A 16,696-nucleotide genomic window follows, 5' to 3' on the forward strand; every position below is an offset into this window, starting at 1 on the left:
ACAGGGAGAGGCCCGCGTGCCGGGAAAAAAAAAAAAAAAAAAAAAAAAAAAAAAGGATGAATGGATAAGAAACAAAGTACTGATACATGCTACAACATAGACAGACCTTGACAACGTTATGCTAAATGAAAGAAGCCAGTCACAAAAGGCCACATATTGTATGATTCCATTTACAATTGACCAACACAGGTTTGAACTGAGCAGGTCCACTTGGACATGCCTTTCTTTCCATAGTAAATAGTACTACATGGTCCATGGTTGGTTGAAGCCGTAGATGCGGAACCACAGATACGGAGGAACGCATATACGGAAAGGCGACTAGGAGTTATAGGCAGATTTTTGACTGCGTGGAGGGTCAGCCCCTGACCCCTGCATTATTCAAAGGTCAACTGTATATGAAATGGCCAGAGTAGGCAAATATATAGAGACAGAAAACAGATTAATGGTTGCCTAGAGCTAGAAGGATAGGTGGCTCGGGGATGTCAGCTAAAGGGTGTGGAATTTCTTTTTGGAGTAATCAAAATGGTCCAAAATTGACGGTGGTGGTGGTTGCAGAGATCTGTGAATGTGCTAAGTCACTGCATTATACAATTTCGATGGCTACATTTTATGGTATGTGAATTATATCTCAATAAACTGTTGATAAAAAAACCAATCACAATGGTGAGGTGTATACTCTGATAGAGGTGGTACAAGGTACAGAAGGCAGAGGCCAGGAAACAAAGGAGGTCAGAAAAGCCTTCCCAGGATGAATAGGAAGAGTTGTCAGTAATCAGGTTTGGTTTATTTTTGTAATTAAATTCTTCATCGGTTTTATTGAGATTCCAGGGGTAAGGAGGTGGCAGGACGGGGACATCTCAGGTGTAGAGAATCTCAGGATACATCTAAAAAACTCACTCAGATTGTCCAACTATAACACCCCAAGTGCAGGAGAGACGGGGACGCCATGGGATAAGTTAGCAGAGCAGCAGGTGACAGAGCACAATGGCCAACCCCTTCCTGAACATTCAGCTTGAAAACTGCTGCAGAGACCAATCTAGGGCTGTGTCTTCCTTCAAGGCACAACTGACAACATGGACAACTGAGAACAAAGTGGTTTGATATAAACGAATAACAATAAGAGTAATAAGAATAAGAAAAATCATACATAATTAAAATGCCCTGATGTCAGAATGAAAAAAAATAGTAATAATAACCCCTCATGAGTTTATGCCAGAGCCAGAAACAAAACAATGACCCAATCCAGAAAGTTAAGCCGCTTACCACAGGAACATGGGCATTTGGCTCAAATTCTGTGGAATCAGCATCTGAAGACAAAGAAATGAGTTCAGTAACTTATCAATACTGCTGAAAAATACTTCAAGTAATAAGAATGCTTTTCACTAAGAGGTTATTAGAAAATCTCAGACTTACCTTTCAAGTTAAGGCAGTTTCTCGCAAATTCTATCACTGCCAGTTGCATCCCAAGGCAAACTCCTATTTTAAAAAGCACATACATAAAGCAAACGAACTTTATTTTGTACTACTTCGTATTTTCTGTTCTTTTATTTGCTGTCTATCTCCTCCATCTAGAATGTAGGCTCCAAAAAAGAAAGTTTCCTGCTGTAGCCTCTGCCCTCAGAACATGTGTGGCAGGGGCAGGGAAGGGGTCGGACAACCCAAACTCGAGGAGGAATAAATGCGAGGTCAGAAAAGGGCAGGAAAGGAGAAAGCAAGGTCCAAAAGGCAAACCTGCCTCCCTGCAAATGTGTCTCTAAATCGAGGCACACTTGTGGGCTGCAGGGCTGCCCCAAAGCACCCGACTCCTTCAGAGAATGTCTAATAACACCTCAATTCAAGAGGGAGTCTCCGTGGGCTGGGACTTCACACCCCCTCTTCTCAAGGTAGATTCACGGCCTTAAATGCGGGCTCTGCTTGCGGGCAGCCCCCGGCTGGCCAGCAGGCTGGGATCCAAGGAGCAGCTACAGGCGGACAGGGGAGCGCGAGGTCTGTGCCCAGCTGCTGAGCCCAGAACAGCCCTAAACCTCACTGCAGGGAAACAGCAGCAGCTGGGGGAGCTGGTACCTCCACCGCAGGCCGGAGCGCGACGGAGAGGCCAAATGGAACTGAACGGAGAGCTCAGTAAGGAGAAAAGGGGACCTGCGTAGGCCCAGGCCTGTTGCCGCAGGGATGTGCCCCTCGCCGATCTCCATATTCACTGCGGCCCACCGATTCTCTCCAACAAACAAATGCCAAGGAGCATTCCACATGCTTTTAGAGATATATTCAAGGTACACAGGGGCTCAAAGGAGAGAGCAATCAATACACCGGGCACGCCAGAACAAAAGTCAATAAGCGTGAAACAGCTGAGTGCTTTGGGGGCACTTTAGAAAGTTCCATAAGGCTAGGACATAAAGAGACAGTGTGTTAAAGAGAAATTTAAAGAGCTGCAAACTATTCTACACAGTGAAAATTATCTGAAGAACGCTAACCACGTTTAGACAGAAACTAAACAAGATTACTTCAAAAGAAAACAGTGCCCCAGATGAGCTTAGATGAATAAAACAAAGCAAGGTATCAAGGTAACTACTCCTGGCTTCTCTTTTGAAAATGGATCCCAAGTGGAGAGCGCCTAGGAAGCTAATCAAAGAACAGGCAACGGGGAAAATGAACAGACTGCTGATATTAAGAGTACCAAAGCTGGTCCACTCAGTTCATAAACCCACCAGCCCATGCAAGCACAGCTTGAAACATGGCCTCTCCCCACTCCCTCTTCCGCCTGAATCCCCAGCTGCAGGGCTGCCTTTATCCCATCAGTGTTCCATTTCATCTTGGTTTCATTGCTCCAGAAGCCATGCTCTGCAATTCGAACAAACGCATTGAAAAGACCCAGCTCTAGTAAATCTTAACAGAGCTGTCCCTGTAACGTTGGACGGTCTTTCTGTATTATCTTTTCTAGAAGGAGCATATAAATTTCAATTTAAGCTTTTTTTTCTGATGAGAAATAACATTGTGGCATTCTGTTGAGATGTTTGCTCGAAGTGGTGAAAGGTGGAATCGGAGAAGGGCAGGTCTGAACAGAGGTTCCTCCCAGCCTCTTGCTACACAACCAGAACACTGGTAAGTTCTCCTGGGTTGGCAAATGTTTTTGGTCAAGGGCCAGAGAGTAGAGATTTTAGGCCTGGCAGGCTGTAGGGTCTCAAACTCTGCCACTGTATCGCAAAAACAGCCACAGACAATATGTAAACCAACTGGTGCGGCTGTGTTCCAACAAAACTTTACTTACAAAAACGCTGCAAGCCAGCAGAATATAGTTTCCAGACCCTGTAGCAAACAATTTGGCACCTGAATATTCAAATTCAAGATCACACTTCTCACATTAACAAACTCTATTACGTGTTACCCTACTAGGTGTCAAAAATCTAAAAAACTCAGTTAGGATTCATAAACATCAGTTTTACCCAGAAAAGGAATCTTCCTTGACCGTGCCCAAGAAATCGCCTGGAGTTTTCCCAATGTTCCTCTGATTCCGAAGCCTCCTGGCACAAGAACACCACTGCAAGCAACACAAGAGGAGGGGAAATTTGACATTATTTTTCTTTGTAAAACTCTTGCTTTCAGCCATTCATGCTTATTGATCCCAAATCTGACACTTGGCACGGCTGCTAGAGAATACGCTTGGAGTCTATTTTCAGAACTGATTACATGATTTCACATCCTGAACTTTCTTCTTGAAATCCTCCCAATGTTATAAAGAAGTTGCAACAATTTCTCACAACTGATCTTGATATATATTTTCTGATAGGCCTTTGCAGCACGTGAGCATAGTGACTGAGAAGCTCAATTCAATTAAAAACGCCACTGAAAGAATTATCTGAATAAAAATAGGTTAAGGTTCCTTTAAAAGTACTTTTATACAAATGTTAAGACCTCTGGGGCTTCCCTGGTGGCAGAGTGGCTAAGAATCCGCCTGCCAATGCAGCGGACACGGGTTCGATCCCTGGGGTCTGGGAAGATCCCACATGCCGTAGAGCAACTAAGCCCATGCACCACAACTACTGAAGCCCACGTGCCTAGAGCCCGTGCTCGTGCTCCGCAACAAGAGAAGCCACCGCAGTGAGAAGCCCGCGCGCAACAACGAAGGGTAGCCCCCGCTCACCATACCTAGAGAAAACCCACGCGCGGCAACAAAGACCCAGCACAGCCAAAAATTAATTAATTAATTAATTTAAAAAAAAAAAAAACCACAAGAGTTCAAGAGGAAAACCCAAGGGCCATGCTACCCTCACAACACGATGCCACCCCCAAAAGTTTTCTTGATTACTTACAAAATAAAACCTAGAACCAAAGGATGCGGAAAAGAAAATAAAACCAAGAGAGGAGGGAGGATCGTCATTCTTGCACTTTAACTTTGTATATGTAAGGTCCATCTCTGCATCTTTCAGTAGCATCAGCTCACTTTCCCGCCAATACGGTATCGTCATCCTCCCCAGAATAAAACCATCTCCACTGCACGTGCCACTAACATTGACATGGCACGTTTCAAAGTAAATGCAGCGTGAATGCAGCACAACCATCCAGAATCACCACAAGTACTCCAAACTACACTTCAAAATGCACAAAAATTAGTAACTGGGGTAAATCGAATCGTGGAAAAAATCACAATGGCGTTCTCCTAACAGGCGTGGTACTTACTCAGCTTTGCAGAGTTTCTGCCAAGCTTCGTGGAATTTCACAGGGTCCTCAGTTTCGGTAGTCTGCTCCAGATCAATGGAGTCTATGTACTAAAAACATGTGACAAGTTAAAGGAACATTTCAGAAAAATAAAAACTGGAAAATACTAGAGCCATCTAATACTGACACACTTATTCGATGACCACTTATTATGCAAACACTGTACTGGTCACTTAGCATAGAAAAGCACCGTCTCTGTCTTGTGGCTCTTACAATCTTTCAGGCAGGTTATGAAACCAAATAAACAGGCATCCACATCACAGGGAGGTAATGGCTACGATGGGCAAAGAAGAGAATGCTGCGGAAGGAACCAGGAGCCGCAGCTGATACGTATGTGGACTGGAGAGAAGAAGGGGAAGAGCGCCTTCAGGGAAGCCCTCTGGGAAGGGGATGTCCAAGAAGCTAAGCCCTCGAGTGGACACAAGCCGAGCGCGTGTGTGCAGTTGGGGGGCAAGTGGGAAGGGGTGCGGGGGGTGGGGGAGGGCTGTGAAGGAACAGCTTCAAAAAACAGAAAGACAAAAAAACAGACAAAAACCAGAAAGTGGTGACCACTCTAGGGACCTCAAAAGAAGCTCCATCCGGAGAGAGAAGAAGTTTATACTTGAAGCCACTGAAATATCTGAAGGAACAGAGAGCGATTTTAGAAAAATCACTCTGGCTCAGTGAAGGAAAGGGAGGGAAAACTGAAAACCAGTCAGGAAATTACTGCAAAAGCCAGGCGAGATAAACACAGCACAAGCCCATGATTCAAACAGTACTTAGTAGAAGCCACCATCAATGAATTCTATTACGTGAAAAACATGTACAACAATTCCTATGTACATAACAGTCCCTATATGTCTATATTATTTTAGAATTTCTGTTGTAAAAATTACTATCTGAATATATCTTAAGATACAAAATTTTACTTTATAAAATTAGTATTATAACAGATTTTCTATTGTTTTCTTTTTTCTATGAGGGACTGGTGGACTAGGAAGGAAGAGGAAGAACAGGAAGGGAACTATTCCTTGGAAAGTCAAAAATAAAAAGTGATTAGAGAAGGAAGCTATAAAGAGGTGAGAGAGGGCTTCCCTGGTGGCGCAGTGGTTGAGAGTCCGCCTGCCGATGCAGGGAACGCGGGTTCGTGCCCCGGTCCGGGAAGATCCCACGTGCCGCGGAGCGGCTGGGCCCGTGAGCCGTGGCCGCTGAGCCTGCGCGTCCGGAGCCTGTGCTCCGCAACGGGAGAGGCCACAACAGTGAGAGACCCACGTACCGCAAAAAAACAAAAACAAAAAAAAAGGTGAGACAAAACTGGATAGGTCCTAAGCTGGAAGTTACTAAATTTCTTGAACATACAAGTGTATCTTTTGGCTCATTATATTACGGTTTTACCATTTAAATCAAGATAATAAGGCCTCCCTAAACTGTGCTATACCCAGAGAGAATAACATTAAATATAAACATTTATATAAGGAGAGAAAACTCTAGAAAGATATGCATCAAACTGGGAACGACAGGTACATCAAGAGAAGTGGGATTTCACGGAGGAAGAATCTTCCACTTTCTGCATTTTACATTATGCTTTGCTTAAATTTTCTACACTGAGCATATACTACTTCTGTATCTAACAAAGAATATACTCAAGCTATATATAACTCCACCTCTGTATCCCATAATACTTTTTAAAATACAAACAATCACTGTTTGCCAAATATCAGTCCTCCAAGTTAGAAAGGGAAATATATATAAATATGGCATTTAAAAAATCTGGGTTCAATTCCCACGCTAAAGGGGAAAAAAAGTTCTATTATTTTCTCATTAGACAAACACAAAATAGTTAAATGAGCATGAAGTATATATGTCCCTGAATGTGCAAAGCCTAATTTCAAAAACTGTGCCTTAAACCTGTATGCAGAAAAAAGTTAACAGACTGAAATCCTTGGAAATGCCTGCTTACAAGGTTGGCCCTTGTCTGGCATCTGGAAACTTGGATTTGGGGAGGGTTCCCACCATTCCCAGGAACCAGTAAGAGTGGCTCAGTGTGCCTGCAGTGTTTGAAGAAACAACATGATTTAAGTTGAACACCTGCTTTCCTCCTGGGAGTCTGGAATTTTGACACTCGGGAGGCAGAGGGCATCTGTGTGACCAGCCCCCAGTAAAAACCCTGGGCGCTGAGTCTCTAATGAGCTTCCCTGGTAGACAGCACTTCACCTGTGTTGTTACAGCTCGCTGCTGGGGGATTTAAGCACGTCCTCTGTGATTCCACTGGAGGAGGGCTGTTGGAAGCTTACACCTGGTTTCCCCCAGACTTCATCCCACGTGCCTTTTCCTTTGCTGATTTGGCTCTGCATCCTATCACTAAAATAAGTCAGCATCGTGAGTACAGCTGTATGCTGAGTCCTCTGCGTCCTCCTGGTGAATCACTAACCCTGGAGGTGGACTTGGGGATCCTTGAACACAACCTGGCTCTCTGCAACAAGAGATTTCACGATGAATGCCCGAAATATGCAGAAGACCAGGTGGGGGCTCACCATCAGATTCAACTTGCGGTTGATGGCCAACGCTGAGTGTTCCAGGGCTTTGAACACGGACGCATAGCAGTCCCTGAGCTTGGTGTATTTGCCAACCAGTGCTATGGAACACGTTTTCTGTAACCTTTCATACCTGGGAAGGAAAACAAGCTTAAAGGTTATATGCATGTAACATCACATCACAAGCATAATGACAGCCACTGTTCGTATCCCAAGGCACTTTTTAAAACCTGAGGAGCAGACGTGCCTTGAACTTGGTGTACTTGACTCAAATTCCCCACCCCAGCCCCAAAGAATAACAATCTGTACCCCAAGAGATTTGAAAATCATGAGAAAGCCCAACATTGGCTTACATAAGCAGGCAAAGATATAAATCTGAGGAGAGTATATCAGAGAAAAAGTTAAAAGCATTAAAAATAAAAAATAAAAAAGCTCTCCCCAGGCTCCCCTGGTGGCAGTGGTTAAGGATCCGCCTGCCAATGCAGGGGACACGGGTTTGAGCCCTGGTCCGGGAAGATCCCACATGCCGCAGAGCAACAAAGCCCGTGTGCTACAACTGAGCCTATGCTCTAGAGCCTACAAGCCATAACTACTGAGCCCACGTGCCACAACTACTGAAGCCTGCGCACCTAGAGCCCGTGCTCCACAACAAGAGAAGCCACTACAATGAGAAGCCTGTGCACCGCAACGAAGAGTAGCCCCCGCTCACCGCAACTAGAGAAAGCCTGCGCACAGCAACGAAGACCCAAGGCAACCAAAAATAAAAAATAAATTAAAAAAAAAAAAAAGCTCTCCCCATCTCATAAACATGAGCTGTCCTGAAATTCATTTATAAGGTGACACTGTATAAGAAAATGCATTCTCAGTGTCAATAGGAGACACTCCAATATTAACTTTGTAAGGTGATACCATATAAGAAAATGCATTCAAAGTGTCTACATTAAAAATTGTTACATTCCCAGCTGGCCCACAAAAGCCAGGTTATTTATGGCATTCCTGAAGAATGGTGCTGAGAGAACTATTTAAAATACTATAAGCCACTTAGATCATTTTTATGAGAAAATTCCATTCTACATGAGACACTCAATCACATTTTACCATTAGAGACATAATCTTTACCATCGCTTTCGTCAGGAGATCTATTCAATGAACATGAAAAATGCCTGGTCTGGTATTAAGTATGCAGGAATGTCACTTGGGGCTGAAGATCTTTTAGGGCTTTGAAGCAAACTGTTCCCCAAACACCTTAGAACAAAAATGTTACCGGGATGAGGAATGTTCCTCCTTCATAACATCTGCAAAGAGTGAAAGAGAAGTCTGATGGAAACAGGCTGGGGGGAGAAAAAGGCACAAGGAGCTAAGAAGTCAAAACTGACAGCAGAGGTGACTTTCTAGGAAGGTGACTGAAGAACGTGAGAGAAAGATGCTAAACCTTTAACTTACCAGTTAATTTTATGTCGCTGTGGAGACTGCCTGCCTGCCTGCCTGCACTTCGCCCCAGCTCTACGGAAAGGACTCAGGTAAGAAAGCAAGTTGGTATCAAGCCAAGATTCCAAGATGATGTGGGGTCAGGGGGAGCATTCTGTCCCTCCAGGGAGGGACGCAGGGCTGCAATCAGCACGGCCAGTCCCTCCTTGCAGCCACTCTCCTTCCACTCACTCAATGCTGGTCTTCGCGGGGCGGGGTGGGGGGCAGTGGGGGACAGGGGAGGCCACTGGGTCAGTCCAGCCGCCATCCAGGGAGGTATGCTGAGCCCACGCCCCCGTGCTCTCTTTCCCTCTTGGCCCTGCAGGCTGGGCTCATGGAGCACTGCCCGGACCAGCCAAGCACCTCCCTCCCCTCGTGCTCTCCATTCAGCCATCAGCTGGGTGAGACACAGCAGCTGACACTTCAGTCAGCTGGTCGGCTTTGTAGGCCCATCCCCCAGCAGGAAGGTTCCCGGGGAGGCAGGGTTGTCCCCACCTCAGGACACAGGCAAGTTCTTCCACCCAGCTCAGTCAGGGACCCCTGGCCTCTGGGCAGCACTGGACCTCCACGATCAACGCCGTCCCTTTGGCCTCTGTGTGCCTCCTTGTATCTCTCTACAGGCTGTACTGAGGGGACAGGGCCTAAAGAATGGACACTTCACACTGCCATGACCAATGAAGCAACATCACGGCCAATATGATGCAGAGGGACTGATGCTCAATATCCCCTTTGCTTGAATCCTGAACTGAATGGTGGCCCCAAAAAACAGAACCTATGAATGTGCCCATATAAGGAAAACAGGGTCTTTGAAGATGCAATTAAGTTAAGGATCTCTAGTTGAGATCGTCCTGGATTAAAATGGACCCTAACTGCAAAGACAAGCATCCTTATAAAAGAGAAAGGAAGAAGACACAAAGGAGAAGGACATGCGACAAGAGAGGCAGAGATTGGAGTGATGCGCCCACAAGCCAAGGAACACCAAGGAAGCTAGCCCCCAGGAGCCAGGAGAAATGCATGGAACAGATTCTCCCTCAGAGTTCCAGAAGGAACCAACCCTGCTGACACCTTGATTTAGGACTTCTAACCTCCACAACTGTGACAGAACAAATTTCTATTGGTTTAAGCCACCCATTTTGTAGTAAATTATTACAGCAGACACAGGAAACTAATACAAAAACCAAACACTGGCTTTAAAAAGCACAGAGGCATAGAGTAAAATTTAGAACTATTTCCAACACAAAGAGTTAAAATATTAAAGTTTCTAGTGCTTAAAGAGGATCAACACCAAGCTACTCAGAAAATTCCTACGAAGTGACTGATTCCTTAAGCATTCTGGAGGACAGGGGCTTAGTTGTATCACCAGTCATGGGAGCACCTAAGTTCAGAAAATGCACTTTGTTTGTGATTCTTCTTGTCCCAGAAATTCTAAAACACTTTTAACATTTTAAAGTGAAAGGGCAAAAGAACTTTCAATCTACTAGTCATCTACCAAAGGTCGGTGCTTTTGTCATCATCAAATCATTTAAATTATTGTTACCGACATCAGTAACCAATAGTGCCTGATGTGATGTTAAGGCCTGGTGTATTTTCTCTCATAGTGCCACAATATGGTACTAGCATCCCCCCAGTTAGATATGGATGGGAGAATAAGCCCAGAGAGGTTAAGTAATCTGCCCAAACTCAAAAACAGCTAGTGAAAGGAGAAGCTGGGGTCTGAATCTATGGTGCCTGACACCAGAGCTTACGTTTTTTCATTGAGATATAACTGACATACAACATTACTTTAGTTCCAGATGTACAACCTAATGATTCAATATATTTATATATTACGAAATGAAGACCACAATATTCTAGTTAACATCTATCACCGCACATAGTTACAAATTTTTTTGTGTGATGAGAACTTTTAAGATCTACCCCTTAGCAACACCAGAGCCTTCATTTGTAACTACTGCGCCTATTGCCTCTACTTCAGCTGCAGGAGAAGTCAAGCAGCCAGGACTTTATGGAGTCACGCCTCATCAACATTTAGTAAAAGAAAACAGGTGATGGGGATTTAATCTGTATACGACATCAAATTAGACAAACCTTGGTGAAATTAATATGATTGTCTTAAAGCTAAAACCTATCAGGGGTTTTTAATGCCGATACTGATAGTTAATAACTGCAGGATAGAACGACAATGCCGTAGCCAAAACTTCCCATTCAGAAGGATTTTCTTTAAGAAATGTTAGCCAAATCTTAAAAATAAGCAAAACAAAACAAAAGAAAGCGTGTAACATTTTAAACTGTTTAAAATATTCAGAAACTAAATAATAAACTAATAAATAAATGCTTCCAAAAGTTTTTTAAAATTCTGGAATCCAAATGCCTTCAATTCACTTTGCTTTAGTAGAGCAAAATCAAAGGCCCCAGAAGTCTTCAGAGTACAGCAAAACACCCTAACAATAGGCTAGAGCTTTAGACATTTCCAGAACCAAACATACCCATGTGGAAAGTGGAATGCTACATAGTTACCTTTTAAGGTACACCTCAGTGCTACCCCCAAACCCAAGAATTATGAAAAATTACATTAGTAATTCCTTTCACAGTACCTGTCAGCCATATTTCTCCACTTGAAAAGCAGATTACTTGCAGCATCCCCAATAGGCAGATCCAATCTCTCTTTGAAATATTTAACGATGCCTTGTTCCTCCAAAAGCACAGGTACTCGGTAGGTGGAAGAAACATCGTGGATACATATAACCTGATTAATGATGATAAAACACCATATTTAATGGAACAACTCAAGTATGCCACAAAAATGAACGTAAGAATGAGCCAAAACTCAAGAGAGATGGCAGTTTATTTTTACTGACAGAAGAAAACCAAGAACACAGCAACCTAAACAGGAGTCAGAATTAACACAAGGTTAGTTGGATTTAATTACAAAACACTTTGAAGTCATTATTCTACATCTGGAACCATGGATGCTATGGTAGAATGTATTTTTCCCGATATACACATTCTTTGTTCCTAGTTCCTGGCACAGGGCTTCAAAAACATTCAGAATTTCCTGAGTTATAGGGGTAACTTTGTTAAGTTAATGAGGTGACTCAGGTTGGCCCCTAGATGACTTCAGGATGGGAGTTGGTCACCAGAAAAACCAAGCAGGTCATTAGAAGGCTGGAACTTTCAGCCACCTGACCTCCACGGAGGGGACAGGGGCTAGAGACTGAGTTCAATCAGGTGACCAATGATTTACTCAATCACGCCTAGGTAATGAAACCCCAATCAAAATGCTGAACATCAGGACTCAGGGGAGCATCCTCGCTGGTGAATTTACAGATGTACCGGGAAGGTGGTGCACCCTGACTCCACAGGGATAAAAGTTCTTGTGCCTGGGACTCTCCTAGACCTTGCCCTATGTGTCTCTTCATCTGGCTGTTCACCTGCACCCTTTACAATTAAACAGTAATCATAAGCATAGCACTTTCCGGAGTTGTGAGTCATTCTAGAGAATTATCAAACTTGAGGTGGTTATGGGAAGCTTCAACTTTGTAGTCAGCCCGGCAGAAGCGTGGGTGGCTTGGGACAATAGAAACCTGCGGCGAGTGTCTGAAGTGCAGGGCAGTCTTATAAAGACCTGCGGAGTCTGATGCTCACTCCAGGTAGTTAGTGTCTGAGTTGAACTGCAGGAACCCCAGGGGGTGTCAGAGACTTGGTGTTGGAACCTGAATGCTTTATATGTCAGTATCCAAGACACATGGCCCAAGGCAACATCTTCTAAGCCTAGGTTAAGGCAGCAGCAATGAATACATATACCTTGTCTTCTAAGTGTGGGTATGAAGTTTGTTCACTCATTTGTTCTTGCTGCTGCCTCTGTAGTTGCTTTCGTCTGTGCTCCCTTCATTTGGGTAAATTTAGAAGCACACATTAACACAGTCAAATTAATTATACTTGTGACGGGAGAAAGGCTCTTTTAAATGCCAGGTGGTGTGGTTGTTTTTCACACCCTAAGGAGCTTTCACCACCCTCTCAGGTACAAGCAAAGGGCTACTGGCAGGCATTTAAGGATCTTCCACATCCTAAATAAATGCCAAGAAATGTTCTGCCAACTCTATGTGTTCAGTCTTTCCCAATCCATAGCTATCCAACCAAGGGTTCCTAAGCTGTTTGGACATGGACAACTTGATAGTTAAGACTATTGTGTCTCACCCATGCATTCCCTGATACAATTCAAAGAGCCAAGATGTCACTGATATGAGGCTCCATCCCAATTATTAATTAAAATTATTGATAGGGGCTTCCCTGGTGGCGCAGCGGTTGAGCGTCCGCCTGCCGGTGCGGGGGACGCGGGTTCGCGCCCCGGTCCGGGAGGATCCCACATGCCGCGGAGCGCCCGGGCCCGTGAGCCGTGGCCACTGATCCTGCGCGTCCGGAGCCTGTGCTCCGCAACGGGAGAGGCCACAACGGTGAGAGGCCCGCGTACCGCCAAAAAAAAAAAAAAAAAAAAATTACTGATAAATCTCTGGACAGCCACAACTCCCACAACTGGAAGGCATGAGGTATGGAGCTATTTACTCATTTATCCTCCAAGCCAGAGACATTTTTTCAAATATCATAGTAACAGAGAACATCACAGAGACGCCTGTGACTTTCCATTCCCTCCTCAGCAATCCATGTGAGAAGAGCTCTAAATGCAAGTTCACCAGGAACTAAGAAATGGGAGAATTAACTCATATGAGAAAAAGCAATGTACTGACAGATGTAGAAAACAAACTTATGGTTACTGGGGGGGGAGGCGGGGTGGAGTAGTGGGGGAGAGATTGGGAGATTGGGATTGACATATGCACACTACTGTACATAAAATATAGATAACTAATAAGAACCTACTGTATAGCACAGGGCACTCTACTCCATACTCTGTCATGACCTATATGGGAAAAGAATCTAAAAAAGAGTAGATAGATATATGTATATGTAGAGCCGATTCACTTTGCTGTACAGCAGAAACTAAGATAACATTGTAAATCAACTATACTCCAATAAAAAATTTTTTTAAAAAAAGCAGTGTGCTAAAAAATGGCTAATAGACTAGCCTGTGGACTGATGAGATAGAACATTCTTCAGAATCCACAGTTATAAAGTAAATAAACTCAAGAATTCCCTGGCGGTCCAGGGGTTAGGACTCGGCACTTTCACTGCTGTGGCCCTGGTTCAATCCCTGGTAGGGGAACTAAGATCCCGCAAGCCATGTGGCATGACCAAAAAAAAAAGAAAAGAAAAGAAACTCCATACGGTTGAAAGTTTGGACTGTATCACCTGTTCTCAGAGCTCTCAGCAACCCAACTCTAAAAGCTGTATCCTTCTATTTCAGAAACCAGGTTAAATGTGTGTGATACCCACACCAAGTACTATTTACAAAAAACAAAGGAACAAAACCAAAATGGCTTGATGACACACAGATATAGGAGAGTGCTTTAAACCTGCCATCACATTTTTCAAAGGAGTTCAGACTTGTGCACTGACCCTGAAGCATCAGGCAGTGAATACCTCAGCCTGCCTCCTGAGACTCAGAAATCTGATTAGGTGGTTTTTAGGCTTCAGGGAACCCTGAGCTAATCTGAAGAAAACAAAAGGTTTCTGCCAAACCTCGCCCTTTTCCTGAGCACTCGTCATATCACTTTTTAAACTCAAATCCCTTGTGCCTGAGCCTTATTGCAAACAAGAGACAGAGATAAGCAGATGAAAGAGAAAAAGTTGAAAGAGAAAAGAAAAGCCGGCTCTTGGATACCCAGGTGGAAAGTCCTGCAGAACAGAGGACCTGAACCCACGTCACAGTGGTTTTTGTAGCAATGAATTGAACTGAGGCCACAGATATAATCAGAAGTGATAGTGTGAATGTCACCGTAATGTGTAGTTTGGGGTGAGTTAAGCTGTAACAAGTACAAAAGAGAAATCAAAGTAAAAGCCATAAGTGTCCTGGAAAGACAAGATAAAGAGACGATAAGCAGGCTTCTAATTGTTCTCTCTCTAGAGGTTGGACTGCGAGTTAAAAAAACAACCCACCTGGTTTTGCACCTATAATTAAAATTTAAGGAGTGAAACACACAATCCTCTGTGCTCCACCTATTAATCTATTTCAGGAGTCTCAAGACTGTTCACTTAAGGGCAAGGGAGACGTAGTTGCAAATGAGTCCCCCAAATCTTTTATAAATGTTGTGAAAAGTAATACGATAATTTAAGAGGTGTAAAATGCTGGCATCAGCAGAAGTGCCTCCAAGGCACTCGAATCTAAAGAGCAGCACTAACCTGTTCAGGGTTCACGTGACAAAACATAGAAATCTTTTCCTTCACAGCCATTTCGATGGGCGTTGAACTTCGGCAGACAATCTGTCAAAGTCAATTACGCACGGGTTAGCAGACAGGAATTGGGCTGTTCACACCGCCACTGATTTTCAGGAGGACGCTACGTTAATTTTGCTCCAGGAGACTTGACCGAGTGGGCATTTCTCCATCCTGGGCGTTCCACTGGGCTACTAGAAATTGGTCTGAGCACTAATACAAGCAAGTGGAACCAAACTAACACAAATCCACCAGTAGGAAATGTCAAGGCATTTCTAGCGAACAGACTCGAGGCTCACAAATGTTACTTCTTTAAAACTACAAGAATAGAGCCAGACCAAGGGTTGGCAAACTTTTCTCTAAAGGGCCAGATGGTAAAAGCTTTAGGCTTTGCAGGTCATGCAGCTGCTGCCCTGACTCCTCATGGTACCGCCACGAGCAAAGGCAGCCAGAGACAAATGTGGACAATGCGTGGTAGCGTGTTGCAGAAAAACTTCCTTTACAGGAGGCAGGTCTGCAGGCCCTTACTTGCCAGCCTCTGATCTAGACTACTGGCAATAACTGGATTACTGCTATAAATAAGAGCAGGGAGAGCCCGACCTAGCAGGCTCATAGGAAAATCTCCCAGGTCCCACCTCCCTCTAAGGGACCCAGGGACCACACAAATGACAGGACATTGCACTTGCCCAGATGTCAGTGTGGCCAATCAAGTGAGGACCTGGAGAAGAAGAGATGGGCAATTTAGAAATGTGTGAAGCGACACTTGAGGATGAGGGAATAAGCCTTCCCCAGCTCCCAGATACAAAAAGCTGAGTCACAGGAACCATTTGAGAGCTAGGAAGGACTTAGATGATGTTATAGTTTAAGAAATGGAGGTCCTATTCCAAGAAACTTACCCACTCTCTTTAACTCACCAGATCGGGAGACAGGCCTAACCCCCTCAGCGCACGGACACTGTTTTGTGTGGGTTTGGTTTTCTGTTCTCCAGTAGCACTGGGCTGAAAAGAAATGGGTCACTGTCAGTACACTGGACATCTAGCTCTTCTGGATAATGAATGGCTTCCTGGTTTAAAATGTGGAATAGGGGGCTTGACTGGCAGTCCAGTGGTTGACTCTGCACTTTCACTGCAGGGGGCGCAGGTTCAATCCCTGGTCAGAGAACTAAGATCCCACATGCCACACGGTGCGGCCAAAACAAAAAAAAAGTGGAATAAACAGAGTATCATAGGAAGACCTACAGGAGTTGCTGACCATACACTTATCTGGAAAGCTCACCTGTGGGACGAGGCTAACATGGATATTACAGAAATTCTCTCTTTTTGCTTTAAACTGGAATTGTCTGAACGCTTCCACAAATGGCATTCCTTCAATGTCTCCAATGGTGCCACCCAGCTGGGAATGGAAAAAAAAAGACACAAGAGATCAAATAGCTTCCGTGGTACACAGACTAACAGAACAATTCTTAATACACTAAGCGTGAGAACTGAAGTCCCCCGAAAATGGGGGATCACTAATAGGCTGTCAACCCTTCACCTCATCAAGACTGAAAAAAATTTTTTTTAAAGAAAAGAAGTGGGGGGGCTTCCCTGGTGGCGCAGTGGTTGAGAATCCGCCTGCCGAGGCAGGGGACACGGGTTCGAGCCCCGGTCCGGGAAGATCCCACATGCCGCGGAACG

At 44.3% G+C, this 16,696-nt stretch overlaps 1 protein-coding gene across 6 annotated transcripts in view; it reads right to left on the reverse strand.

Moving 5' to 3' along the window:
• Nucleotides 1-16,696, reverse strand: part of CTPS2 (CTP synthase 2) — a 150,205-nt gene that overhangs the window by 97,611 nt on the left and 35,898 nt on the right. For all 6 annotated transcript variants that reach the window (XM_028482647.2, XM_028482649.2, XM_024115282.2 and 3 more), the window contains 9 exons: nucleotides 16,296-16,412; nucleotides 15,935-16,018; nucleotides 14,988-15,068; nucleotides 11,288-11,439; nucleotides 7,227-7,359; nucleotides 4,675-4,763; nucleotides 3,441-3,535; nucleotides 1,414-1,476; nucleotides 1,264-1,307 (listed from right to left, as the gene is read on the reverse strand). In XM_028482647.2, the coding sequence (XP_028338448.1) occupies nucleotides 1,264-1,307; nucleotides 1,414-1,476; nucleotides 3,441-3,535; nucleotides 4,675-4,763; nucleotides 7,227-7,359; nucleotides 11,288-11,439; nucleotides 14,988-15,068; nucleotides 15,935-16,018; nucleotides 16,296-16,412 (858 nt within the window). The remainder of the gene's footprint in view (nucleotides 1-1,263; nucleotides 1,308-1,413; nucleotides 1,477-3,440; nucleotides 3,536-4,674; nucleotides 4,764-7,226; nucleotides 7,360-11,287; nucleotides 11,440-14,987; nucleotides 15,069-15,934; nucleotides 16,019-16,295; nucleotides 16,413-16,696) is intronic.

This window comes from Physeter macrocephalus, chromosome 21 (genome assembly GCF_002837175.3).
Source record: "Physeter macrocephalus isolate SW-GA chromosome 21, ASM283717v5, whole genome shotgun sequence".
Classification (NCBI taxonomy): domain Eukaryota; kingdom Metazoa; phylum Chordata; class Mammalia; order Artiodactyla; family Physeteridae; genus Physeter; species Physeter macrocephalus.